The sequence below is a fragment of the Akebia trifoliata genome, chromosome 12, assembly GCF_017979445.1.
Source record: "Akebia trifoliata isolate Shusen 1 chromosome 12, ASM1797944v1, whole genome shotgun sequence".
NCBI lineage: Eukaryota > Viridiplantae > Streptophyta > Magnoliopsida > Ranunculales > Lardizabalaceae > Akebia > Akebia trifoliata.
The window spans coordinates 29,564,863-29,592,594 of NC_141386.1; the positions used below are offsets into that span (position 1 = coordinate 29,564,863).

A 27,732-nucleotide genomic window follows, 5' to 3' on the forward strand; every position below is an offset into this window, starting at 1 on the left:
TTTGAATACATAATTTATATGAAAACATGAAAAAAATTTACGTAATACCTATTAACTTTAAAAGATACACAGACCTTCAACCATCTATAATATGAAAAAAATATAAAAATAAGTCAGTTCCAGGCACCCATCGAGTACAACCTATTGATCCTGGTTACTATTCAATTTGATTCCTTTTAGATCCAGCTCTAATCGGGTATCGAAAATAAGGATCTGGAATCGGGGTTTTTGGTTTTGGTTAAATGGGTACACCCATTGACACCCCTACTCCTGATTACATGTAACTCACCGTTCCTGATTTTACATAAACTGTGTTACTGCACGTTTACACTGAAATTAGTCATACTTATACCAGTCTTGAGCAAAGACATCAATCATCTTCTATAGGTAAAAGAATAGTGTCTTCTTCAACTATATAGGTCCTTATGTGACATTATTATGACAACTATCATGTACATGTCGCAATATCCAAGGTTTTAAAACCCTTCGAGCCAACTCGAAAGATGAACAAAAATGACTTGTAATTGGGTTTAGCAGAAGAATTTCAACAACACAATTCCTCCCTTGGATTAAAGGCCAATACATGAAATTTGATAAATGTTCTCATTCAGAGTGTTCTATAGTGCTCTGATGGACCTAACAAGCAATAATATTTATAAACAAACACCATTATTACATAAGTAACCTATTGAACTGACATAATAAAACACTGGTGGTGTCAATAAGAGGGAGACTGCCACCAATAAAAGCCAACCCCGAAAATAAGTACGAGCAAGGGACAGTTGTGTTCGAACCATAATCAAATCCTGTGGGCACGAGTCACAATCACGAGTAGAAAGATGACAACTGAGAGAAGGAAAGAGGATTTCAGAGCATCCTCCAAGAGATCTGTGGATGCTGTTGGGGCCGTCCCCCTCTCAGCATGTTGAAATGCCTCGCTCAAGAGCCTCGTCATTTTCGCTATCAATTCCACTATTTTTGATTTCGTGTTGTCCAAAATCCACCTCAGAATGCGCATAGCCGGATCCGAACCTTCACCAGAGCTCCCTCCCCCACTGCTTTCAGCTATACGGAGCATGAAAATTTCAAATTTTCATAAATAAGTACGAGGCTGCATAAAGCTTGTAGGAGATAGATTTGCAAAATTGAGGATTGCCCACTAAGATAGCAAGGTAAGTTCATGAGAAACAACAATCAAACAAACAAGACATGTTTACAAAGTTCACCACCACGGATTCATGGACAACAATGCTTCCACTATATGAAAATGAAAAGATGACCAACATGAGAAATGTATCAATGGTTTATATAAGAGAGCTGATATTGGCACCCCAACGTTCACTTTTTAAACCCCAATTAAAAATAAAGAAAATAAATGAATGGTAGAGAATACGTAAAAGTTGGGGTGCCAATAGAAGCTCTATTTTTTTGGAGTTAGGATTTTATATGAGCTTTATCAAAATTGTAGACAACTATTGAAATCGTTTGAACAAGTGGTTTGTACTGTTGAAACAATAATTTAAGCCAAATCTTTTTTATGTTTCAATAGTGTGTTTTAATCTTTAATTGGGGTGTGATAAATAATTTAAGAAATTGGGGTATGATAAGTAAAATTTGGGTGCCAATAGAATCTTTCTTATATAAATGTGCTGGTTCAAATCAAAGGACCTTACATGGACAAGAGTACAACAATGATAGAGTTTGAGATGCTCAATCCACATATAACAGAGTAACATCGTAGATGGGAGACGATTTGCTTTTTATGTCACACATCCAGAGTGGGTTGTGGACTTGAACCAATAGCCTAAAAGTTGCATTATGATATGTCAACCAAGCTATGGATCCAAAAACAAAGGTCCAAAGTTCAAAACACTAGCCAGTTGAAATGCAGCTTTGACAAATTTTCACTGCAATGTAGACTTTAAATCTAACTGTGAGCCTTTCCTTTGGTATGTAATGTAGGGGGACTCTTATTAGCTTTCCTCAGTTTGTATTTCAGTACAAGATGGTGCCATAAACAATGAAGCAAAAAAGTGGATAATATAGAAAACTACCTTTCGAGATCACATCCTAAACAAGCCATAGTCAGCGACCGAATTGAAGTGTCAAGAGACTTTCATGGTTTATAAGAAATTAGCAAAAAAATTTGGCTAAAGAATCAACAAGATATACTGATTTCATTCAAACAAAACAACGATTGAAATTTGGGTCACGATGAAACAATAGTAACTATAGTCAAAGGTTTTCATGCATACCAGTGTAGAACGTGTCTCTAAGTTCACGTACTGCATTGTTGTTCATAACAGCGTTCCACACAGCTCTATCAGTAGATAATGAAGTTACCATTCTCTACATACAAATAGAATCCTCAGAGATACAAATTGAAGAAACGAGTACATATATATATATATATACATGTAGAGAAAACCATACTATATATATGTAGTTGAGTCTTCTGTATTTGAGTCCCAATAATGAATTTCAAGAAGGAAAAAAACACTCATTATCAACTAATGCATTTAGTTATAATGTGAATCTGTTGAACAAGGAGACCAAGAAAAGTTGGGAGTATATATATATATATGTAGAGAACCATACTATATATATGTAGTTGAGTCTTCTGTATTTAAGTCCCAATAATGAATTTCAAGAAGGAAAAAAAACTCATTATTAACTAATGCATTTAGTTATAAGGTGAATCTGTCTCTTGAACAAGGAAACCAAGAAAAGTTGGGAGTATAGAATGAACATGTCAATTCATCATTGGAGAGCTGCCAAGCTTCCATGATATTTCTTATGTGTCCATCAGGGAACTCATTCGGAGAGTGCTTTTTGGATTCAAACTATCATTTAGTAAAAACTTAAGAAGCACTTCCTGCTTTTGCAGTTGCAGGAAGCCAAAAACAATCAGAAGCAAGAACTGGCTCAGACCCACTTCCCACTACTAGTGTTTGCAAGAATCTGATAGAACTTAAAACTCGTAATATTTTTGGAGAATAATAATCATCAAATCCTAATCCCAATAACTTGGGGTCAGCTAAATGAACCCATTGTCAGCAACGTATTTTCAGATAATATTGCCGTTATCTAGGTCATGAGTAAAATAACCCCCGCCCCATGTCAATAATGCTTCTAAGAAATTAAATTAATGCGCAAAAAGGCCAACACATTTAACATAATTACCCATATGTCCACAGAAGGTGTTCCCCAAACATCTTGTAAGTCTTACCAAATGAAAATTTTGCAACTGTTCTTCCACTGGAAACGGTGTTTTAAAGTTCCTAAGGCACACTTGAGGCATTTTGGGTTTTTGAGGTGAGGTGTAAGCCTCAACAATTTTATATAATAATAAAAAAACCTACAAAATATACGAAAAATTCATAAGAAATAGGAAAACTATAGAAATGAAGCAAGATTATGAGGCCACCATAATATGCCCCTTCATTTTCAATCTTTCAAAATCATTTTGGCTAATCTTCTTATTTTCTTATTCCTCAAATAGATAAGCTTTCATTTCCTTTTTAACATCTTTGAATGCATGTGGGCATGGGGCAACATTTTTTCTAGTGCACGCAAAATGGTCTTTCAACCTTTTCACCCATTTTTAATGCATTACAACAATACACACATTCTACATAAATATATGACTTCCCCAAACCGGTATTTGGCTCATCAACTTGAATCCCATGCTTTCAAGAGAGGTCTCTTCTATTATCTCCACCTCTACTCACTTGTTTACCATTTTTTTCTACCCATTACTAGCATCCACTATCAATAATAAGAAAAAGAAAACACAAAACAAGAAAAAAATTTTGAGATTTTAAATATTTTTTATTATAAAATCTTAAAGAAGATGCACATAACAACAACATACCTTAAGTACCAAGTAAAATTTTCGTTTGATGATTCTATTCTATGCAAATCTTCGTAAGAAACTCATAAAAAGTGAGGGAATAGAACTAGGATGAATATTGAAAGCACAATGAAGAAATCTTTGTGTATGGAAAAAAATAGGGTTTAAGAGAGATTTTGACATTTCTCTCTAAATCTTTTCTTTATTGAACTTAAAAAACCCCAATTTAAGAAGTTTTAGTAAATAAATAACATTAAGAGGGATAAATAAGTAAGAAAAACAAATTAAGGAATTAAAAAAATGGAGGTTCGGTTTGATTTTTTGAGCCAAGGCTTAAGCTTTTTCGGGTTGATGCTTAAGGCTTTTTCGATCAAGACTTAAACCTCACATAATTTTGAAAAGGCGCTTAAGCCTTGAGGCATGGTGGCTAAGCCTCTCCTTGAGGCATAAACATCACGCCTCAAGGCTTAAGCCTTTTAATGCACTGACCAGAAGTGCACCCACCAGGCATGCTTCAACAAAAGCGCATCCATTTAACACACCGCATCCTCCCAACACATTTTTTTGTTTTTTATCATAAGGTTTCATCTAAGCTCATGACTGCAGTATCTGATACCCTTACCACTACCCATCCTACTGTTGGAACAAATTTCTATGGGGGTCACATAAATTTTGAAAAAATAGAATGAGTTTAACCACACATACGAGTAATGAAAAATTTGATCTGAGAAGGGTTAGGTAAACAGGCACCAGTTGTCATTAGAAACCAAGGGTGCAGCTTTCCACCAAAAAGAAAAATATAACAAAACAAGGAGTATGAAAGTCAAACTTCTAAATGCAACAGGTATGGAACAAAAATATAAGACTGTATCTAGTAGGATAAAGTTGTTACATGTTTGCTTAAGCCTATAAGGAAAGTTTGTACATATTATCCTTTACAATAACTATTTTAACTTAGTATGGAGTGATCTTAATGATTCTCCTATCACTCAATTCATCCTTAACGTGAGTTGATTAATGTATAGAAAGTGATTTGATTCATTGAGAACTACACTTGCTTCTGAATCCATCAATTTTTGTTTAATGTTCTCATGGATACATTGAATTCTTCAATGGATCCTCCTCTAACTATTAAACATCACCAGCTTTGAGTTCATAAAGCCTTATCCCAAAGATTTGGGGTTGGCTTAGTAAATCCTGTTCCCTCATTTCACTCTATCTAGAGCCAAGTATTTTGTTATTGAAAGAGTGTTCATCTCAACTTTCACTATTTCCATCCATGTTCTTTTGGGCTTCCTCTCACTCTCTTTGGGACCTTGAACTTGAATATTTCTTCTAACTAGGGCTGTAATCTGCCTTTGTTGAACATAGGGGCGGATTTACAGTGGGGGTACTTGCTCCCGCAGAATTTTCAAAGTCTATAAGGAGTTATGAGCTATTGTGACAGATAACAACGATGGATAAAAAAAAATGCCACTATTGCCCCCATAAAAAAAATTACTCTTATTTGCCCCCTCAAATTTTTTTCAACTCTTAAATTGCCCCCACGTAGGCAAAATCCTGGCTCTGCCCCTGGTTGAACAAACCCGAACAACAGTCATCACATGCATCAACTATACAGAAATTGAGCTTCAAACAAGTGATCATTTGGACTACAAGATTATATTAGCTAAATATAACAAACTCCTAAATATAAAGAACAAGAATCAATAGACATGTAATAAGTGAGAAAAGGGAAATAAAGCAAGCATAAATTAGTCTTGACAAGTATCAGATCACTAAGTAAACATTAAGCTGGAAACTAGAAGGCACCTGAACAGATGGTTCTGTCCGCAGTAAATGGAAGGCATCATAAACTCTTTGAGAACCATGAGATTGCAAAGTTCTTGGATCATAAACATTCTGTGCTGGCGTGATCCTTTCCAACTCTGACCCATTTGCAGAAGCTGTGTTCTTAAAACTAGAACTAGAAGCAGATCCATCTTTAAATAGCTCTGAATATGAGGATGGAACAAAGACCCTACAAGTACATCGTTACGAGCAGATGAACTTCATGCTTCAATTGTAGTACATGAGTACCAAGACAAATCGGATATTAAAAAATAAAGTGAAACATGATGCTTGAACAAATGGTGACACTTGAAACACACACTAGAGTTATATTTTAGATGGAACATGGCTAGGAGAGAGTTTCATATTTCAGCAAACATTAAATTGCCTTCCATTTCATACTTCTTAATCCATCAGATTTAATGCCTAGAAAGAAAATCAAGTTTTAAAATCAGAATAAGAGCGATGCCCAATCCATATTGATATTGTCTCAGTTGTCTTAGACTTTGACGAGAAAGAGATGACTGTTATTATAAGCCTTGAATCCAATATAAGAAATCGAAAAATTGAGACCGTGGTTGAAAAAATATAAGCAGCTCAACCCAATTTATAACCACTTTGAGCCACTCTTTGGCCTACCATGCTAAATTCTCAAGTTATTAAGCTTAATTGTTTCACTGAAGCGGAAGAGACATCACAATTATTTAATGGTGTCAACCTTATTGCTTATTTTCAAAATCCCGACATGTTCTCGTGGTTTCCTATCCCACAATTTTCCTGAATTGCCTGTCGATTAGGACCACAGAACAAATCAAACTAGATATCAGTAGAGGACTCAATAGCAATATGGAGCAAACTCCGCCCGAACCCCACATACACAATTCAAGAAAGAGGTGACCATGATCACTCAAGAAATAGGTGCAAAGTATGAAACAGGAACACCCAGAGAGGGAATTCTATTGTTTTGGAATTTTGGAATTTATTTTTGGAGAAACATTTTTAATAAAATAAAATTTGTACAATTATATATATATATATATATTCAAGTTTTCCATACAGAACCTCACAAAAAATCAAATTCTAAACTTCATTTCCACCATAAATCACTAAAATAAAATATAAAAAAATAATAACAATAATAAAACAATAACAATATGCAACAATGGACTTAGACCCATAGATCAGTTGGTTTGACACATTGGAAAGCAAATCTGAGGTCTTGGGTTCAAATCCAGTTTACCCATCATTAATAATAATAATATGCAACAAAAAACACAACAAATTGAGAAACAAAAATAAAATAAATAGAATAAGAATAATAAAGATTAAATTAATTACTTTTGAAGGGCAGAAATAGCAACATCTACTTCATCCTTAGAAGGAACAGGGCCAAAAACGAATTTATTATAAAACCCATTTGCTATTTCATGTTGTTCTCCATGATGATCCCACTCATCAAAGTCAGAGGAGTAAGAACATGAGGAGGAAGGAAGAGTTGCAGATGTAGTTGAAGTGGGTGCAATACGAAGAGAAGTGATGGGCTTATTATTGAGCACAGTTGTAGTTGCAGAGAAAGCCTCCTGAACTGCCCCAACACGTCCACCAACTCCCCTTCCAAATGCCCTGACCATCCCTCCTCCTCCTCCACCCATCCTTCCACTGCGAGTATCCACTCCTATCGGACTGTTTCTCTCTCTAGATATTCCCAATAAGCCTCAATATACAGCTGCCACGTGGAACAACTTTTGGGATCTTCTGGCACAATTATGATCTTATGAAATTACTTCTTTTCTAATCACTTATATGTTAATTACAATTTTCTTTTGTAAAATGTTCAAGAAGTAAGGTCTAGAAATACTTTAAGAAGGTATTAAGTATTTGGTTAAATCAACTAAAAACAAATTAAGCTGGCTTTTTGGGTAGAGTAGCTTTGGTTTTTTATTTTGATCTATTTTTACTTTAAAAGTTGGAAAATGCTGCAATGACACCAACGGAGACACAAAGGTGACAAAAATGATGTGGTGGCGTACACATGACCTCAGATGCTTTTTACTCATATCTCTCGTAAAAGCATCTACGGTAAGGTGTGCGCCACCATGAGTTTTTGTTACTTTTGTGTCGTCCTTTGTGTCACCTCAGCACGACTCTTAAAATTTTTGGGAGAATCATAGAATTAAGTGTATATCAAATATATTTGGAAAATCCTAGAGGGACTTAGTTTCACACTGCATTGACGTGGTGGCCATGGATGTGTCTCTTTGAGATACAAGTGACATGTATTTGTGGTTGTGTGCGCACCTCCTCATCGGCGCAGTGTGAAAAATAAAGTCCGCAGCATGGCTCAATATATATATTTTTGGGTGATTTAGACATATTCCTTCCTATTTTGGTTAATATTAGAAATAATCCTTAGTTTTCAAATTGATAATGTAGCCCCTTGACCTTGTTTTACTAATTAGGACGACAAACATAAAACGCTATAAACATGAGCCAAGCCATTTGATTATTCTCTCCAAGATGTGTCATTTTTAACTTATATGGTAATTTATTTTTTCTATCGTGGATTCTATCAAGAGTTTGAAAAGTAAGAGTTGATAAGTTTTCACAGCGTTCTATTTGCACCTACTTTTATGCTCGTTGCACTTACTATTCTATGTACATCCTACCCCAAAATGTGTTTTAGGTGAGTGCAGTGAGCACAATGGTGAGTGGGGCAGCAAGATTTTTCTATAAGAATTTGAAAATCAGATTGAAGAGAAGGTGAACATGGAATGTGTTAAAGATAAGGGGGCACTATTTGCATCCACCTATTTTGCTCGTCTCACCCACTTTATTGCTTTTATCCACTTAAAAGAGTGGGTGAAAGGTGTAATTCTAATTTTCCTGCTTCCACCCACCATCCCCTACCGAATCTGATTTGGTCCCTTCTTCTTTTTCGAACCTACATAATTTCAACTAGGATTTCAACAAGGATTTCGTGATAGAAGCAATATACTTAGAGCTTGCAAAATAAGTTAATAATGATCGTGAAAACATTAACTTCTAATCTAGTAGTTAGGTAGCGAAATTTTTTTTTTTCAAACAAAGCTTCATTTGGTTGGTACAATGTGTCAATCAGTAGGTTCCTACAAGTCCTTTCAGGTGAGTTTGATAGGATCCTACTGAGTTGCAATGTAAATTTTAAATAGCTTCATACTGAACAAAATCTTCCTATCGAATAAAAAGTTTGACTATTGTGTTAAGTAATTCCACTATTTATCATAAAACAACATTTAAGTGGGTGAGACGAGAAAAAAAACGAGTGCAAATGGTCCAACCCTAAAAATAATTTAACCTATAGGAACCAGGGTTCTTTTTTAGATTGGATGTGAGGGCAATTGGATCAGTATCTATTAATCTTTTCATGCTCATTAAGTCAAAGAGTGTTGTCATCTATTCGAAAACATTGGGATAAAGGTTGAGATGCAAGTCTAAATCACACATTTTTTTTCCTTTATACTTTATCTCTACCCATCATATTATATATATATTCCAAAATGTGCTGTCTTGGTTTTTCCACCAAAAATATCCTCTTATCTTAATCACTTGCCCTCCTTGTTTTCTTATATCTGTTCTTTTGTAGAAATAGTTTGATCTTTTGGATCCATAGTTTTATTTATAGGGCCCATGAAGAAAGCCCAAATCTCATGGCTAGAATAAATAATCTGAATCTCTCATTGATTCTTATGTGATAGGTCTAGAATGGTTGGGCCAAACATCAAGGGGTCAAATGATTCTAACAAATCCCATACCACCTTGACAATAAAGTAAAGTCATGCTGGGTGACCTCAAAGATTGACCTCAATTTGCACTTTCTTGACGCGGAAGTGCGCAGAAAACCATAGATGCTTTTCACTCTTATCTCAATACCTCCACGTCAAGAAAGTGCAAAATGAGGTCAATATTTAGAGTCACTTCAGCATGATAATAATAAAAAGTATAAATCCATATCATCCTAATTTTGGTCATGTGCAGTTTTGCAAAAATTGCAATTGGGCAAAGGACATTACTAGTAGACCTCTTAATTGCTTGAGCTCGGCTCAAGACTGGTTCCTTGGCTCCTCCCAAGATAAAAATAGATTTTTATTGGTATCTTTAGAAGTTGGACTTGGCTTGCAATGAAGCTTGAAGTTTGAGAATCTTCAACCTACCTATAGCCTACATGCACCATGTTCTGAAATTATCTCGAATTGTGTGTGGGTTCAGTGTTTGGAGTCGTCGTTTAATTATAAGTCTAGGAACCTAAAATTTATCTCTGAATATGGACTGAGGTCGATCTACGATGAAGATACTGGGCAAGGGGTCTGGTTACAGAATCTGAAAGGTGTTAAGACATCGATTCCACCTAACTCAGAAGTTGGTCTCTACTACTATCCATCAACTTAGACTATAGTCAACCCACATGGACTATGGTCAAAATACTATCTTAGGTGAATTGACATCATCATCATCATCATTATGCACATGTCAAAATGAATCCATGTCTAACATGATGGGCCGTATGCTCATACCTTATTGACTCAACAACTAAGAAAATCAATCTTGGTGAATGGTAAATATGGACTCGACTCAATTAGCTAAACAAAATCTAATTTATGACCAAACTAATAAAAAGGACTGTTTGATTCTACTCAAAATCCATGAAATTAATTTCACACCGAAATTGAGTTTTCTTTCCTTCAAATCCAACTAGTCGACAACTAAGTTGAACTTTACTCATCCCAACAATAATGCAAACATGACTACTATAGTAAGTACAAATAAATAAAATTCTTGCATTAATTCATCTTTCCTCTACAGAAATATTGGTCTAATAATATGGAAGGAATGCCATGTAACAAAGCAATATTCACATTATGGCAGCATTGCTTTTGTAATGTCATAGATATCAAGAAACATGGGTTTTACAAATATCATGCATGTAGCATTAAGAAATCTGATTTCCCATGCCAAAAAAGAGGAATAAACTCACCACATGTAACGATGAGTGAACCCGATCGTCTGCAATGGAAATTAAAATTTTGTTAAGACTAATGATAAATCGATGCGGCCAAACATATGCGGCTTGTACATGGATGACAAGGCGTTGGCACAGAACCGTTGTATTGAGACCCCCCACCCCTCTCTCCCTGGAAAGGATCGGGAGAATCTATCCCCCGATCTCTTGAGGAAAACGAGGCGGCCCATCCCGCTTACCACTCGAGAGTAGGAGAGTGGTTCTTGCTCTCAACTTAGGCGACGAATGATCTTTTTTCCTTGTCCTAAAGAGAATGATATATGATTTTGTGCCCTTGCCACGTATAGACCATGTATGTTTTGTCGTGTCAATTTATCACAGCTCGTTTGTGAAAATGCTAACTTTAGTTTCGCCATTAGGAAATATGATAAAAAAAAAGGCTTTTGTTTTCATTTGATTTTATCTTATTTCTTTATTTGAATCTTATTTGGTGGACACCCGACATCATGGGACCCACAATTATATAATTTTTTTATTTATTCAATTTTGTATATTAAATTTTATTTATAAAGTTTTATTCATTTAGTTTCATTATTTTTGTTTATTTAATTGAAAAAAATTATTTATAAAATACTTTTAATGTTTCCAAAAAATTATTTTTCTATATGTTGAGATTTTTAAACCTTTTAATCTTTTTCTTTTTTAAATATTTTTTTATTAATTAATTGAATTTTTTTTTACGATTCAAGTTTTTATCTTTTTAATTTGTTAAGTCTTTTTTTTTTAATTTTTTTAATTTTTTTAATTTGATTTTATCATCTTGTTGTTTTGGTTTATTAACGAGGTTCATTAATTTTAGTATAATTTTATAATTTATTTGGACTTTTTCATTTTATTTGTTGCTCATTAAAATTTATTTACAATTCTTAAGTTTCAGATAATCATTAATTTAATTTTTTTTAATTATTTTCTTGGTTCAATTTTTTCTTTTAATTTTTTGTTGGAGATTTGAGTTTCTCGAAGCGGAATGGGTGCAACTCCACAAGTGGTATTTTTGTTATTGTTGGGAGGTTCAACATTTTTGGCAAAAAATTTCATTTGGTTCTAGAGTAATGATTTTTATGTTTCTGAGTTGCATTTTTCTAACGTATCGCAATTTCTAAGTGTATGTGAAGTGTCGAGGGTGTGTTGGCCATTTGGTCAAGTTTCGCAAATTTTGAGATTTTGCATCTGTGAACTTAAGCGTGCATTATTTCTTTGTTTAGGTATTTCATTGGCAAAGTGATTAGAAAGGCTCGTAAAGGATTTGAGAATCCGAGAATAGATAATAATAATAATAATAATAATAATAAAGAATCTAGAATCTGAGAAATGGAATGGGTGGAATCTGGGAATATTGAAAGAGTACAACATGAGTTTTTGAGTTTCCCAACATTATTTACTCGTCACAAGGAATCCATAGCAACCAGGGTGACAAGTTGTTAAATTGGATGAGTGCAATATGGGGTGTCTACATATGCCTCTCTTTGCTAGAGGATGTAAGCAATCTAGATGGCAAGATTTATTTTGGTGAATGATGCGACATCGAATCACCAAAGCCAATAAACGTTTCATTTTGTAACTTGATTTGACAATAAGTTAGGGTGTCTGAATTCTTAAGTTTTCACCCTCCTTGAATTAAAGGGGTGTCAGGTCCTAAAGTATGAACTCTGGCTAACAATGAAAATGCCATGTCAGGTCCAAGAGTTTGAGCTCTCGCTAGCTGAAAATGCAATATTAGGTCCTAGAAAACGAACTCTTACTAACTAGGGATAAGACGTCAAGTCCTAGAGTATGCACTCTCACTAACTATAATATATATAATGTGGAGATGATTGCAAGCAAGTGCACATGTGTAGTGAATACATGCAATGACATGATTAATTTGGAAGAAAAGAAGATAAATGCACGTGTGTGCTATGTATACGACATGTTGGATTTGAAATTGATTTGTGTTTTTAAAAATAATTGGATACCATACGGGCTTCACACAATTTTTCCGCATTCATTTTAGTTGTCATTGAATTTTAGGCAAGGGTCTTTAGATCCACTGATATCACCCTTGGCATAAAAGGGGACAAATCCAAGTCTTATTGTTCTTGCTTAGATTTTGGTTGGACTACTTAAATCGAGGAGAGATGCAAGTCTAGAATTTAGGAAATTTTCTACAAGCTCCACAAGGAGGGTGGTAATTTTTTTTATTTTTACTTCCTTTGACTAAGATTGAGGAATCCGGATAAAGAAGTCATTTCCAAAATTGCCACAAGTACAAGACAATGTTGCTTATAGAAAGACTAACCACGAAGTTAGGTGGGACACATTGCAACAAGTGACAAAACGAACCAATTTTTAGAATTTTGGAAATCAACCTATAAAGGGAAATGCTTGACATCTTTTGATTATCATTTGCACATTGGGTTAGCATTTTTATTTTGAAAATCTCGAATCAAACTCAAACTTGATTGAATATGATAAGTATTGGAATTGAAAGACTTTTGTTTTTGGATTTTTTAAGGGATCTAATCATTTTTCCTTTCAGTTCATTTGGCCATGGATTAACATGTTTTGATTGTCCTCAAATGAGATCACATAGCTTATGAGTTTTTGCTAGCTTGGGTTCTAACATCGTCCAATTTGAAAAGATTCTTTTGTTGAGGGTTGCGTATTGTCATTCCGTGCTAATTCCGCTTTGATTATCTTAACTTTTGACTAAGCTGCTCTATTTGACCTTTTTTTTTTTAAATCTACCTTGGTTTTTGCTTAAACTACCCTTTTGGGTATTTAGCTTAGCGAGCTTTTAAATTATATGTCCTAACTTCTGATTATGCCGCCCTATCAGGTATTCAACTTAATGGGTTTTTTATTTTTATTTTATTTACCCTCATTTTTGCCTAAGTTGCACTTTTGGATTTTCAATCTTACAGATTTTCGATTTTTCTTTTATCTTTCTCGTCCTATCTTTTGTCTAAATTGTCTTTTCAAGTTTTTAACTTAATGGGCTTTTCATTTTCTCTTTTGAGAGACTTCTGTTGGTGATATATTGAACTTTCATTGACCATCTCGTACAATACCTAAGAGGACTTTTATATATGGATTTTGGATAAGAGTTAGAAATAAAGGGTATAAGACTTAGAGATCTCAAAAATACCCTTTGTTTGGTATTTTTTTTTCTTCTCTTATCGATTCCTTTTATTCTTCACTTTCTTTTCAAAATGCCCTTAATTTGGAAATTTTTTTAAAAACCCTTTACGAGAGATTTTTCTTTGAATGATATTTTTTAATTTTTTAAAAATGATCTTTAAGTGGGTGCAGTGAGCATTTTTGCCACATATGTGACCATACGTTATTGGAATCTTGCATTATGATTCAAGCCCAACTTCAGATCTTCTTTAATCAGCCCAAGCCCGACAAAATCTAACCCGTGATTAATCATTCTTCAAATATTTCAGCCAGGTACACAAATTTAACCTATCCGACCCGAACCTTTCCAGAACCCTTATCATTATTTCCACGGATGGATTAGGGTTTTATGGAATGGACGTCTGAGATCAAACATCTATACTTCTCTTCCTCGCTTATAATGCCAGCATCACAACAAATGTCATCCCCTGTGAGCCGAAACCCTAGATAGAGTGCGAGCGGCGAAGCTCTGATTGAACGATGGGTACTCTCTCTCTCTCTCTCTCACACACACACACCACACACACACACCCTTTGTGTTCCTTTACGCAATCTTGAAGATCGTAGGGTTTGTTTAATAGAGTGTTTTGCGTTTTTGGTCGTTGAGTTTGTTTCAGATAACTAAGATTTAGGTTTTCTGTGATCTAGCATTCGAATCCATGAACCCATATCTCGTTTTCAATTACATACTACTAAAAATGTAGAAATGGGTTTGGGGTTTTTGAGATTTAGGGTTCAGATCTGTTGTTCTATCCACTGTTTTCAAGTTTTGGGGATTAGGGTTTTAATTAATCTGGTTTTGGGTGACCAATTTCAGGGGCTTACAAGTACGTGTCGGAGCTATGGAGGAAGAAACAGTCGGATGTTATGAGGTTCTTGCAGAGGGTGAGGTGTTGGGAGTACCGTCAACACCCTTCGATCGTGCGCGTCACCCGTCCAACTCGCCCTGATAAGGCTCGTCGTTTGGGTTACAAGGCTAAGCAGGTAAAAGAAATACTAAACCCTAGCTTGATTAATCTTTATCAATCGATCAAAAAACCTTCTTTTCTTTTTAAGTTTTGGGGATTAGGGTTTTGATTTGTATCACGCCTGTTTGTTCTACCTCATTGAGAAATCTTGTATTAATGATTGGTTTTATGCATATAGAAAATGCCCATGTCATCTGCAGAAGAGTTTCTTCCATTTGGCCTATAAACCAAATGATGGTCCTAGGGATTTGTTTTGTGTGAATCCTGTGACCATCCAATAGCTTAGTCTAAGCTAGTTATATGACTGTTAATGTGATTATGCATTGTGGGTAGTTCTTAATCCCATTCCTGTTAGAAAATTATATATATAATATTTATTGTGATTTATGTCAAAGTGAAATGCTTGTCTGGTTCCCAACTTTATCCTTATCAAAGTTTAAAATGTATTGTCAATTGTATCTTTCGGTTATTGAAAAAATTTATCTGATACATGCCCAGTACATTCCTGACATTCAATATTTTGTATAGGTCAAGGTTTTAAATATAATATCAATTGAATGTTCCGGTTAATGGAAATACCGAGATGATATTTGCCAATACATTTGATACAAACTGATACATTCCGGTACATACCCGATACATTCCCAAAACATTCAATGTTTCATATCGATCTTCACTGATACCAATACATATTAGTTGATACATTCCGATTTTTTAAACGATGATCCTTATTACTTAACCTTACTTTTACCATTTATGCTAAATTTGCTCAAAAGGAAGCTACATTTCAAGAACAGGCAGTTGCAATTGTTCTGTTCGAATTTTTTCATCTTGAGTTTCATATACAGTTGCATTGTTTGACCACTAACTAATGGTCTAGGCATGGTAATTAAGAATAAACGAGACCATCAATTGGACATGTTGCTTTAATGCATGTGAAGGAGTTGGGTTTGAAACACTTATCTTGGGATTGTATGATCAGAATTCTTTACAGTGTTGTCTATCACAAGCTACTTTTTTCAATGAACCACGTAGTGATATTTCAAACATAAATTCTGATTTCACAAACCCAATAAACCTGATTGGACGACCTTTATGTTCAATTAGCCTTGGTCCTGGAGCTTTGCTCATCTCATGACAATTTGAATCATACATATTAGATCAGCCCTTGTTTGAAGTAATCTTGTGTCATAGATGATCTGTTCTTGAATGCGCTCCATGGCCCATTAGGTTCGTGTTTAGCCTTCAATTGTTACTAACACTCGACGCCTATGATATTAGCCATTTGAAGGTATTTGAGATGTCAATGAAATGCAATTTGTATTGATGTTGTTTAGTGCAATCATCAGTTCTACTAGTAGGCATTTGTTGTTATCTATAAAATAAAGTAGGTATTTGTCATGTCCATCTGTGTTTCCAAGGGCTCATTTTTTTATTGTTGTCCCCATGTTGATCATTTATGGGTACATCTGCAATACCTTACTACTGCATACCAAAATCGAATGCAATTTTTATTCATATAAAGTGCTATTTTCATTTTCATGCCTTGTCTTGGTAGAGTGTGAAGTGATATTTCTAGAACAATAGCCTTAGGTGATGGAAAATACCATAAGATGGGAAGCTGTAAACTTGATGGTAGTTATTACAGCGTGAGCCTCTACAATTCTACCATGGCTTCATTCTTTCAAGCTAGTATCTTGGTCTACTTTCAATTCTTCATTCTGAATAACACTGATCTTTTATATAAATGTTATAATGGAAGCTGTACTTGCTCTCTTTTGTAAAGTTCACTTTTCTTTCATGTAATGTTTTTGTGGAGACGAGTATCTCAATTCTTTCTATGTTATAAGAGTTGACACTGTTCTTTTTTCCTTGGAATTTACAAGTCTTTCGTTTTGATTGTTATACTTGCTTCGTGGTAATAATTGTTGAGCTCCTTCACAGGGTTATGTCATCTACCGTGTCCGTGTTAGACGCGGTGGTCGCAAGCGGCCTGTTCCCAAAGGTATTGTGTACGGGAAGCCTAAGAACCAAGGTATCACCCAACTCAAATTTCAGAGAAACAAGAGGTCAGTTGCAGAGGAGCGTGCCGGCCGGAAATTGGGTGGCCTAAAAGTTCTCAACTCCTATTGGCTCAATGAGGTTAGTAGCATAAATTGAGATTCTACACAATGCTCTACTGCCCCCCCCCCCCCCCCCCCCCCCAATGAGAAATTTGAAAACACCACTTTGTAAGCATCATCTTTGTGTTTTTTCTTCCATGTATAGGATTCCACATACAAATACTTTGAGATAATCCTGGTCGATGCTGCTCACAATGCCATCCGTAATGACCCAAGGATCAACTGGATCTGCAATCCTGTCCACAAGCACAGGGAACTTCGTGGGCTCACATCTGCTGGGAAGAAGTACAGGGGTCTTCGTGGAAAGGGACACTTGCATCACAAAGCAAGACCTTCACGTAGGGCTACCTGGAAGAGGAACAACTCTCTTTCCCTCCGCCGTTACCGCTGATTCTGGAGATACTTACTATTTGGTGGTGTTTTATTTGCTCTTTGCTCTATTTTTATTATTTATAGTAGGACTAAGTTTCTTTTGGGAGATGAAAATTTTGAATTATCAAGTAACACAGGCGTTTTCAAGTATGGATCATTTTTGGCTATAAATTGCATGTTTAAGAACACATTTGCAAACTTATTGATCTTAGCTTTCTATATTGTTTGTTATTCTTAAGAATCGTGATGATCTGACTAACACTCAATCGACTCTCCTGATGTGACAACTTTGGGAACGGTGGATCTGTGGAGAGCTAACACACTGCCTCATTTGGCTGACATCCAATCTTTTCAGAACCTACTGTAATTCATTTGTTATGGCTGTACAAAATTAGTGACAAAGGAAATAATCAGTCACAGAGGTGGTTCTGTGATGATCTTTTGCACGTTTGGAAAGAGAAAATCTCGTACAATTCCCAATTATTTTAGCTTCATTGGAGTCTGCTGCCAAGATCATTTCTATGCGCCCATTTCAGCCTCTGATTGAAGTTATGTTGATCCTTTGTCTTCCAAGGATCACCTCTGGTGTTGTCTCTAATGCTTCACGAAGGCAATTTTCTCATTTGCCTTGTCCCAGCAGTTCATCACAGAAGTTGTTCCTCACATGAACATTGTTGGCAATGATTTACGAGTCTTCATACCTCAACATAATTGGAATAGTTCTTGTGCTTGACACATACCAATGGAAGGGATATAAAATAAGTCACTGCTGGAGTGACTTTAAGAGTGTACCTCATAGCGCACATCTTGATGTGAAAAGTGGATTGTATGTCGATGAAAAGCATCTATGATTCCTATACACTTTCACTTCATGATGTGTGAGAAAAGATGAAAAATGAGTACCATACCACTCTTCCTGTTGTAAGTATTTACTCTCTTTTTACTTGTAAACATTCATCTTTGATTAGGAGTTAAATTTCTTTCAAATTTCAAAACTTTCCTACGATATAAACTTCAAATATAATCCCTTAAATATTGAATATGCCTCTTGGGCGTCCATGAGGCATGTGTGCTGACAATTGGGGTATCCACATCTAACTTTTGGCACAAAAAATCTAGCATAACTCCCCAAGTAAACACAAATCTTAAAATTACATGTCTAATGAAGATAATTAAGTAGACATTTTTGTTGGTGAAAGTTATCTCAAATAGCATCCACCCACGAGTTGCCATGATTTGTTCATGCAGAAGGCTCTTATCTTTCCAATGCTTTAATTCTTAGACCATGTATAGTTTTGGTTATACATATCAAGTTGGAACACTTGAGTTGGAACACTTGAACATATCAAGTTGGCCGATGGTGATCCTCTATTTGATGGTGTTTCTTGCCATAGCATAGCGGGTGTCCTTTATATATATATATATATTATGTAACTTTATACATTAAGTTGTAATTTATGGATGTCCCATGGACAACTAATTGAGCAATAGTTAATGAATTTCCATCATCTTACCATTGGTCTTGGTGAAAGAGTCCATACTTTTGATTTATGAAGCACACTCCCACCATCATCTTTTATCAAATCTTTTTAGAATAAAACTGAAGTGACCTCAAGATTAGACCTCATATCGCACACCCTGACATGAAAGTGTATGCGAACCATAGATGCTTTTCCTTGAGATATGAGTGAAAAAGCATCTATGATTCCTATCCACTTTCAAGTCATGATGTGTGATAAGAGGTCCAATCTTGAGGTCACTCTCAAGCACTTTTATTCTAGGCCCACCTCAAATCATCCTAAGGAGAAGGAGAACTTGATCATAGAGTTGTCCACAATGTGTGGATCATATGACAATCCACAAAGAGAAGAGTCAGACTATGTTAAAAAAGTTCAAAGTTGTTGAACCTCGAAGAACCACGATACAAGAGGGACATCCCACACAATGGAGAAAGGGATATTTGCCTCGAGAATCGGAAAAGTGGGAATTGGGGACATTGGACTTCGCTTCTTTGGGTTGCCAGTTGCCAGGTCCCCCCCCAATTGATCGTGTGAACCCAAAACCCAATTAATAGATACGAAGTTACGAGCACATTCCAACTAATTCCCAATAAATATCATTATGATCTTTTTCAATAAAACCATCATGTAGTAAATGAACAAGACCCCAACTCCCAAATTGGGTAGAGGTGCAACTCCACTTGAGCAGTTAACTTCCTATGCCACCTGAGGCCATAAAGATCCTGTAGTGATTGATGCCAAGAGCATATCTTAAGGTGTTATATCTGTATGTGTTATGGATAACCACACATTTTTCTTTAAACTCCTGCAAAAAACTTAGGTCTCGTTTGATAACGTTGCCATAATTTGCTGTTAGATTATGTTTTAAGAAGCAACTATCAGAAATAATTGTAAAAAGCTTATTTGATAGTCTTGTAAAAGTGTTGTATTGTCTACTAGAATTTGGTAATTATTGTTTGATATAGTTGCTAGATTATAATGTATTATGATAAAATGATCAAAATACCCTTAATGTTGATAATGCAATCAGAATACACCAAAAATGACTAAAATACCTTAATATAGTTACACTAAATATATATATATATATAATTTATATTAAAAAATTATAAAAAATAATTATTGTAATTTGAATAAATTTATAAAAACAAAAATCGACTTTGAACAAAAGGGGTTTCTATTAAAAAAAAAATTTAATTGATTTTTAACTCACTTGAAGGTAGATCAAACTTCATTTAAGGTATGACGTCTATCGGACCCCGTCGATTGGAGCTCTAATGGTTAGGACTGCTGAAACCAGTTGTCTTCTTCAAACAGAGAGAGACGTTAAATCTAGTTGTCTTCTTCATATAGATAAGAGAGACACTGATGCCCTATGTGCTGAAACAGAGAGAGAAAGAGGTAGACACTGAAACCAATTATCTTCGTCAAACAAAGAAATGACAAAGATATTGATGCCCTATGTTCTGAAAGAGAGAGAGAGAGAGAGGAAATCAATTTTCTTCGAGCAGAGAGACGCTGAAACCATTTTTCACTTTATTGTCAGTGAAATATGGTAAATACATGAAGGGTATTGCGGCCATTTCCTTACAATCATTGTATAGTGATCAGCCCACGCAAAAACTCAATAATAATAATAATAAACATATTTTTTTACGTTTCTCAAAATCACGACTTTTCACGATTTTTAAAATAATAATAAAAAATCAAAACAAACATCCATTTTTTGGGTTTAGAAATCACGAAAAACTGCGTTTTGAAGCCGAATCAAACACCACCTTAACTTTTTTAAATAGACCAGAATCAAAACCCTAGATTGGATGATGCAATCCTTGACAAACAAAAAGTAGGTCAATGAGGTGGATATTTTGGTCCAATCCATCCTCTCTGTCTGTTCATTAATTCTTCCAGTCGGCAAATTAAATGGACCAATTCACATGGTGCAATCATTTGAAGGTTTGGCATTTAGCATTGGATCCCTCTTTCAAGATATCCCATCATGTAGTGCGCTTCATCACTTTTGTTGGTCTATATATATGATGGTTTATAGACTATAACCACTCTCCATAAGCCTAGGATTTTCACACCCATCAAAATCCCAATAGAAACTAAAACACACCCTTAAAGATCCTTCAAGTACATCTGATCTTACAACAATCACCAGACCCACTCACATATTGAAAAAAAAAAAAAGTAATAAAAACCATAAATTCCATAAAAAGAAAATGAAAACATCTTCCTTCTCCTATACCAATCCCCACAATTAAAAAAAAAAACATTAAAATTAAATTATATTAACAATCTAATCCTTGCTTAGAGCCAAAGGATTTAGCATCATTGTCGGCGCCACCACCAACATCAGACATAATATTTCCTCCATCACTTCGACCATCGGGTATCTTCCTTTTGGGCTTGGCTTCTTGCAGCATCGACACAACATCCCTCATGGATGGTCGATCAGCAGGATTTCGACTTGTGCAAAGTAACGCAACTCTAAGCACTAACATCATTTCCTCCCTCACCGAAGCACATGATGCACCCGCATTCTTGTCAAGTATCTCCATGATACCATCTTTGGTCTTGATCTTTGATTTTACCCAATCAACGACACTATTTCCTTCTCCGAATTGGGCCTCTACGGATCTCTTTCCACTAAGTATCTCCATTAGAACTACTCCAAAGCTATATATATCACTCTTCTCATCCACTTGTAATGTATAAGCATACTCTGTGAAACATCATAACACATTCAATTTCTATTTCATATATATATATAAACCATATTCATAAATACTAATATAGACAATACTTACAATAATAATAATAATAATAGTATTTTAAATTTGAGATTTAAAAAAAACGGAAAGATAAAAGAGAATGAGAAAAGAAAAAGAAGTTCACGCGCAACAGTGCGCAATGCACTCGAAACGGTAAAAAGAAAAGCCTAGGCACAAAAAAGAAGGAAGAATCTTCGATGCCACTCCAAAGCAACGCATGCGCCACTATACCCCCTACTAGTTCACTGTAGTTTTACTTCATCTCCAATGGGTTAAAAAATAAAAAAATAAAAAGAGAAATGAGCTTTTTTATTCACCTCCCTGGATAAGGAAACATATAAGAGATCACCCCACCATTTTTTATTTTTTATTTTTTATTTTTTAAATTAATTTTCCTGGCTGATTGTTTGACTTTATTTTAGAGAATGAAAGAGTTTGGATCTCACACACATGAGGGTTGAGTAGCTAACTAACTACACACGATTCCTGAATATTCAAAACTGAAGATGAAAATATATAAGGGAATCTAATAACTAGAATATACCAATCGAATGTTAGTGTGGCATGGCATGTGGTGTGTAATGTGTATAAAGAGGGAGTAAAGTAGTTAACCTACCTGTGCATGTACGAGATATAAACTCTTTAAATAACCAAGGTCAAAGAACTGAAGAGTCTACGATGTATTGACTTCGTGTAGTCAAAAGAAGATAAATAAAATCAGAAATTAAAACTTAGGAGATCTATTAAAATTTATATGATATCTGGAGATAAGCCGAGCAACTCGACCCAAAGTCTGACTTTCCATCCTCAGAGGATGTTTGAGGCTCTCTCAAATGTATTGTTGAGATGAAAAGAAAAACTATTGTTACCTACCAAGTTAGTTAAAAAAATTATGGAACTTTTTTTTCTTAAGAATCTATTCGAGAATTCTTCCTTCTCAGCCATTAATGTTGACCAAATACATGAAATCATGGTCAATATAAATCATCCATAACATCGACTCATTTGATCTAAAGTTGACTCAAAATATCAATTGAGTTTATGAAAATTTCATCAAATCTTCTTTAATAAAATAATTTTTCGTAACAAATCAATAACTAGTATCTATATTGAATTAAATTTTGTGACTAATTCATCTTATAATTAAGAAAAAATAATGTTCGTTTAAGTATAATAAACATATCATCTAATATAATGAGGCATAAGAAATCAAGATGACTTGCTTGAGAGTCATCTCAAATATCATTCATGAACGAGATGAAATCTTCAATTTTCTTGTGTATTTTATGATAATGCAGAGATTTTCGTTTATTTGTGAAGTAAATGATGCATTATAAATATCGAAATTGTAAAAGATGAATTACTTATATAATAATAAAATTTGAAGAAACAAAGCATACCAGGAGCAATGTAGCCGTAAGAGCCAGCAATCACAGACATGGACTCATCGGCTTGAATCAACTTGGCGACCCCAAAATCCGCCACCCTGACCTCCATCTCACCATCCAATAATATATTCCCTGATTTAACATCCCGATGCACGATAACAGGATCACAATCATGATGTAGGTAACAAATACCCTGAGCAACACCCAATGCAATCTTATACCTGGTGAACCAATCAGCCACTAAATTCTCTCCCTTATTCTTCCCATGCAACAAATCATCCAAACTTCCGTTCGGCATGTACTCATACAGAAGTAACGTACTTTCGTTATTACTGCAACATCCTAACAGTCGCACGATATTACGGTGTCTCACATTCCCCAACACTTCCACCTCAGCTAAAACCCCTCGTCTTCTCCTCACCGTCTCTTTATGTTTGCCCCACAGTTTTTTAACGGCTATGATTTCTCCACCTGGCATTTCCGCCTTATAAACTGTTCCAGTGGACCCCATACCTATAATCTTATCTGTCATCGATAAACACTCTAGAACGTCATCTGCCGTGAAATTTAACCGTTGAAACGCCGTTAACTTCCACGGTCCTCCTGATTTCTGATCTTCGATGAATCTACGGTTACGATTTGCTTGGAAACATCGAGATCCTGCTATTAGAACGAATAGACCGATCCCGAATGCTACAGCCATGATCCACACGATCGCTCCTGCTGTTTTCTTCGGTTGTTGTTGATGTTCTTGCCGTAATCTGACATCTTCGTCGGAATTCGCACCGGAATTACAAGGTTTCGCCAGTATTCCTCCACAGAGACCTTCGTTTCCGATGAAGGAAGATGGATGAAGATTTGGAAAGATCGAACCAGATATTGGAATCGGTCCTGTTAGGAGATTGAAGGAGACATTGAAGCTCTCTAATGTCTTACAACTATCGAAATTTGATGGAATCGAACCAGTGAGGAGATTATGAGAGAGATCGATGTCGGTGATCGAAGGTAGAGTCGAGATCTCCCAAGGAATTATGCCTGTTAGAGTATTTTGGCGAAGATTCAAAGATAAAAGCTTCTGACAATGAGAAATGTCCCAAGGAACACTATCGATTAGCGAATTTCCCTCTAATTCAAGCTTATACAAGCTTCGACAACCAATAAAATTAGGAATTTTTCCAGTAATTTTGCTGAAACTTGCAGAAAAGATCTGTAAACTTGGCGCGCTCCATATGTTATTCGGTAATGGAAGATCGAAAGAATTTCGAGAAACATTCAAGTACGCAAGTTTCACCGCATTTCCAAGATCTTTAGGGATTTCTCCTGTGAAATTGTTCATGCTTAGGTCCATGTAAGTCAGGTTTGGCAGGAAACCGAAACCTAAAGGGATCGATCCGTTGAGGTTGTTGTCTTCGATTCGAAACCTAAACAAAGAAGTGCAATTTGCCAGAGATGGAGGGATTTCAGATTCAAACCTGTTGGAGAACAGTATGAGTTTGAATAATTTGTTACCAAGGCAGAGATTTGGCGGAATCGGACCAGAGAGTGAGTTCGAGCTAACATCGACTATCAGTAACTTTGAATTCGAGCCTAGAGTTTGCGGTAGAGTTCCAATAAGCAAATTGTTCCAAAGAAGTAAGATTTCGAGGTTCGGAAGCTCACCAATTCCGTCAGGGATTTTACCAGTTAAGTTGTTTCCCAATAAGCTCAAAAATGTCAGCTCTTTCAGCTCAGATAAACCTTCTGGAATCTCTCCAGAAAGTCGATTATCCGATAAATCAAGCGATTTCAAAGCTCTTAAATTCGAATAACTCGAAGGAATTTCTCCAGAAAATCGATTCTTGAACAGAAATAACGACTCGAGTTTCGTCAAATTCGCAAGTTCAGCTGGCAAAAAACCGGAAAGATTTGCCTGAGAAACATCAAGATATTTGATATTCGATAACATGGCGAATTCTACAGGAACTCCTCCGAAGAATCCATTGTATCCGATCTCCAAATGTTCAAGCTGATTCAAGTAGCCTAATTCAGGTGGAACAGATCCATTTAGCACATTTCCAGATAAATGTAAGAATTTCAATCTCTGCAAATTTCCATACTCCACCGGAATTTCACCATCGAAGTAGCTACCACCGAGATTGAGATGTTCAAGAAACCGAAGCCTAATAAATTCTCGTGGAAGAGGACCGACGAAGCTGTTACTATAAGCGTTGAAAAATCTCAAAAATCTGATCTTGGAGATTCCAGGAGGGAAACTAGAATTGAAATTGTTATGGCTGATATCGAGATGGGTAAGCTCTTGTAATTCAAAAATGGTGATTGGAAATGATCCATCAAATGAGTTTCCACTGAGATTCAGATAGTTCAAATGAGACAAGAACTTAAGTTCAGAAGGAATTGAGCCAGAAAGGTTTTTAAAAGAGAGATCAAGAGAAGTAATTATGCCAGTTTTGGGATCACAAACAATGCCAGACCATGAACACCAGAGTTGTTGAGAGTAATCTGAGTTAATAACAGTCTTGGGATTCCAATCTTGAAGATAGGAAAGTGGATCTTTTAGAGAATTTTTAAGAGATAAAAGAGAGTGAAGTTGGGGAGGAAGAGTTGCAGAGAAGATAAAAGTGATTTTGCAGAAGAAGAAGATGGAGAAGCAGAAGAGAGAAGTGATTTTCATGGTGTTTGGGTAGTTTGGGTGAGATGAGAATGGGGTTTAGATTTAAGGGAGAAGAGGTTTTGATGGGTAGAAGCGCTTTTTGGGAGTGCTGGGTGCAGAGGGTGTTTCATGATGATTGCTGCCTTTGATTTCTTGAGTATGAGAGAGAAAGAGAAAGAGAGGAAATGAAAAAGGATAAAATTTGCATTGCTACTTCTATAGATACCATTGGATTTGTGAACAAATCACACTGGATCCAAGAAAGGTATTTCAATCTCTTGTCAGTTTTCTCTTAATTTTATTAAAGTTATCTTTAGTTCTTTATAATCTTTAATTAAGATAAATAAAAAGGAAAAATCCTCATTTGATTTGATGATCTTAATCATACAACTAATCAATTTTTACATGGACCACTGATACAGCTTTTAGGGGAGGTGGGAACTACTTGGTATTTTCAAAATATTATACAACTCAAATTATATTTTGAATTAGAAGCCCATCATTGTAGAAAATAAGTTTAACAAGGATGTATGGCTTTGTCGATACGTTGAGTTCTCTTTTCTTATTTATAAAATTTTTCTCAGAGTAATCTATTTTTTTTTTATTTTATTATTATTTTATAACGGGGGCATCTGTTCTTATGTTCGATTAGGGGGACTGAGTGAGTCATTGTCGGAACAGAGGCATATGGGACCTTCCCTCAGGCATGTGCAACGCCCGCACATCACACCCACTAGGTAACTAAGGGAACACACTCGTGGGTGACCCGAGAAAATATTGGTCATACTAAGTGACTCTCATCGCTTATGAGATTTGAAATTACCATTGAACCATCCCCTTGGGGTTTGAATTAATCTAAGTAGTTGACTATTCTCATAGTAAAATCAAGTAAATGTGACTTTTATTTTTTGAATTGCTAGCTTTAATTTCTCAATTTTTATTCTGGATTGTCAAAATCAGGTTTCTACATTGCAATATGAAATAATATGTACCTAAGCAGTAAAAATGTCAATTTAGTGCAACAAAAGCAAGAAACAAATTTCAATATCTCAAGAAACTGATGGTTCTTCATTATTTTGTTTTAATTTAATCAATTTGTATTTTTAATAACGAGAGATTCACTATTATAATTTGAAACAAATGTAATATTAAAATCTAAAATTGGATTATAAAACAAAACCAACCACCCTCTTAGATTTCTGAACTTTTAATCTTAAGTAGTAACCTATATAAATTGTTATGTTTAATTAACCCATTTCCCTTTTAATTTTGGAATTGAACTTCTTTCAATCTGAATTTGACAACTTAATTAATTCTATCTGTTAGAATTTTTTTTTACAGATTTCATCCAAATCATAGTTTGAGTAAACAATCTTATTCCATTTAACAAGGTCAAGACCTCAAATTATGCTTATCCCAAGGTTACATCATATTGGGTGCATGTGGGCCCTCTTTGTTCCCAAAAAAATAAAAAATTCAAGTTAGGGTTGATCAAAGAGAAACGCCTATTGATAGATGGCTTTGATCAACATCTCTACCTTTAACTTGTATTAAATTCTTTTTAAGTAATAATAGGTCTTGGCGCCAGTCTTTGAAATATGATGTAAATGTCTAAAATATCCTCATAATGGATATAATTAAAGAATACTGAGATGGGTACTTTTGTAATTAAATTAACTTTACCAAAACCTTGATTGCTTTATGTCAGTTTGACTTTAGTAAGCTTTTCATAATGAACCTGATCTTTGAATGATTACAGTGTAGCCAAAGTAAACATAAAATAAGGGATGTTTGGTAACAAGTTTTAAGTTGTCCTGCTTTAATTCAAAAGCGCGTAATATTAAATCTGTAAGCATTCGTCATTTCTCGTTTTCCAACTGAATACTCTCTAACAGAATAAAAGAAGAGTAGAAAAAGAAACAGAATTTGAGTTTTTTCAGTTTAATAAGAAACGTACATAACCATAGCCACAATCCACTATCCGTCTTTATTGAGGGTATTTTGGGAAACTTGAAAAGATGTGCAGATGGTTACGA

The 27,732-nt window shown here is 35.2% G+C and overlaps 3 protein-coding genes across 3 annotated transcripts; 1 reads left to right on the forward strand and 2 right to left on the reverse strand.

Moving 5' to 3' along the window:
• Positions 1-542: 542 nt before the first annotated feature.
• LOC147389364 (uncharacterized) lies at positions 543-7,364 on the reverse strand. Its single transcript, XM_086418408.1, has 4 exons — positions 7,022-7,364; positions 5,666-5,873; positions 2,256-2,349; positions 543-1,065 (listed from the first exon to the last, which is right to left on the reverse strand). Exons 1-4 carry the CDS (start codon positions 7,333-7,335, stop codon positions 800-802), a joined length of 882 nt encoding a protein of 293 aa, XP_086274534.1. The 5' UTR covers positions 7,336-7,364; the 3' UTR covers positions 543-799.
• Positions 7,365-14,224: 6,860 nt separating this feature from the next.
• On the forward strand, positions 14,225-17,547 carry LOC147389365 (large ribosomal subunit protein eL15z). The gene is made up of 4 exons (XM_086418870.1): positions 14,225-14,382; positions 14,716-14,882; positions 16,811-17,008; positions 17,135-17,547. The coding sequence occupies exons 1-4, from the start codon at positions 14,379-14,381 to the stop codon at positions 17,378-17,380; spliced, it is 615 nt and encodes a 204-aa protein (XP_086274996.1). The 5' UTR covers positions 14,225-14,378; the 3' UTR covers positions 17,381-17,547.
• Positions 17,548-20,983: 3,436 nt separating this feature from the next.
• On the reverse strand, positions 20,984-25,907 carry PXY (Leucine-rich repeat protein kinase family protein). The gene is made up of 2 exons (XM_086418478.1): positions 23,059-25,907; positions 20,984-21,609 (listed from the first exon to the last, which is right to left on the reverse strand). The coding sequence occupies exons 1-2, from the start codon at positions 25,715-25,717 to the stop codon at positions 21,176-21,178; spliced, it is 3,093 nt and encodes a 1,030-aa protein (XP_086274604.1). The 5' UTR covers positions 25,718-25,907; the 3' UTR covers positions 20,984-21,175.
• Positions 25,908-27,732: the final 1,825 nt, after the last annotated feature.

What these genes read in the sequence shown, in the direction of transcription:
- PXY (XM_086418478.1), bottom strand. Translation starts at nt 25,717, where the DNA reads ATGAAAATCACTTCTCTCTTCTGCTTCTCCATCTTCTTCTTCTGCAAA. An exon ending in TTACGGCTACATTGCTCCTG is followed by an intron (nt 21,610 to 23,058) that starts GTATGCTTTGTT and finishes GATGTTTCACAG; the next exon opens with AGTATGCTTATACATTACAA.
- LOC147389364 (XM_086418408.1), bottom strand. Translation starts at nt 7,335, where the DNA reads ATGGGTGGAGGAGGAGGAGGGATGGTCAGGGCATTTGGAAGGGGAGTT. An exon ending in GCTATTTCTGCCCTTCAAAA is followed by an intron (nt 5,874 to 7,021) that starts GTAATTAATTTA and finishes ATGTACTTGTAG; the next exon opens with GGTCTTTGTTCCATCCTCAT. An exon ending in TAGAGACACGTTCTACACTG is followed by an intron (nt 1,066 to 2,255) that starts GTATGCATGAAA and finishes TGCTCCGTATAG; the next exon opens with CTGAAAGCAGTGGGGGAGGG.
- LOC147389365 (XM_086418870.1), top strand. An exon ending in TGGGTTACAAGGCTAAGCAG is followed by an intron (nt 14,883 to 16,810) that starts GTAAAAGAAATA and finishes GCTCCTTCACAG; the next exon opens with GGTTATGTCATCTACCGTGT. An exon ending in ACTCCTATTGGCTCAATGAG is followed by an intron (nt 17,009 to 17,134) that starts GTTAGTAGCATA and finishes TTCCATGTATAG; the next exon opens with GATTCCACATACAAATACTT.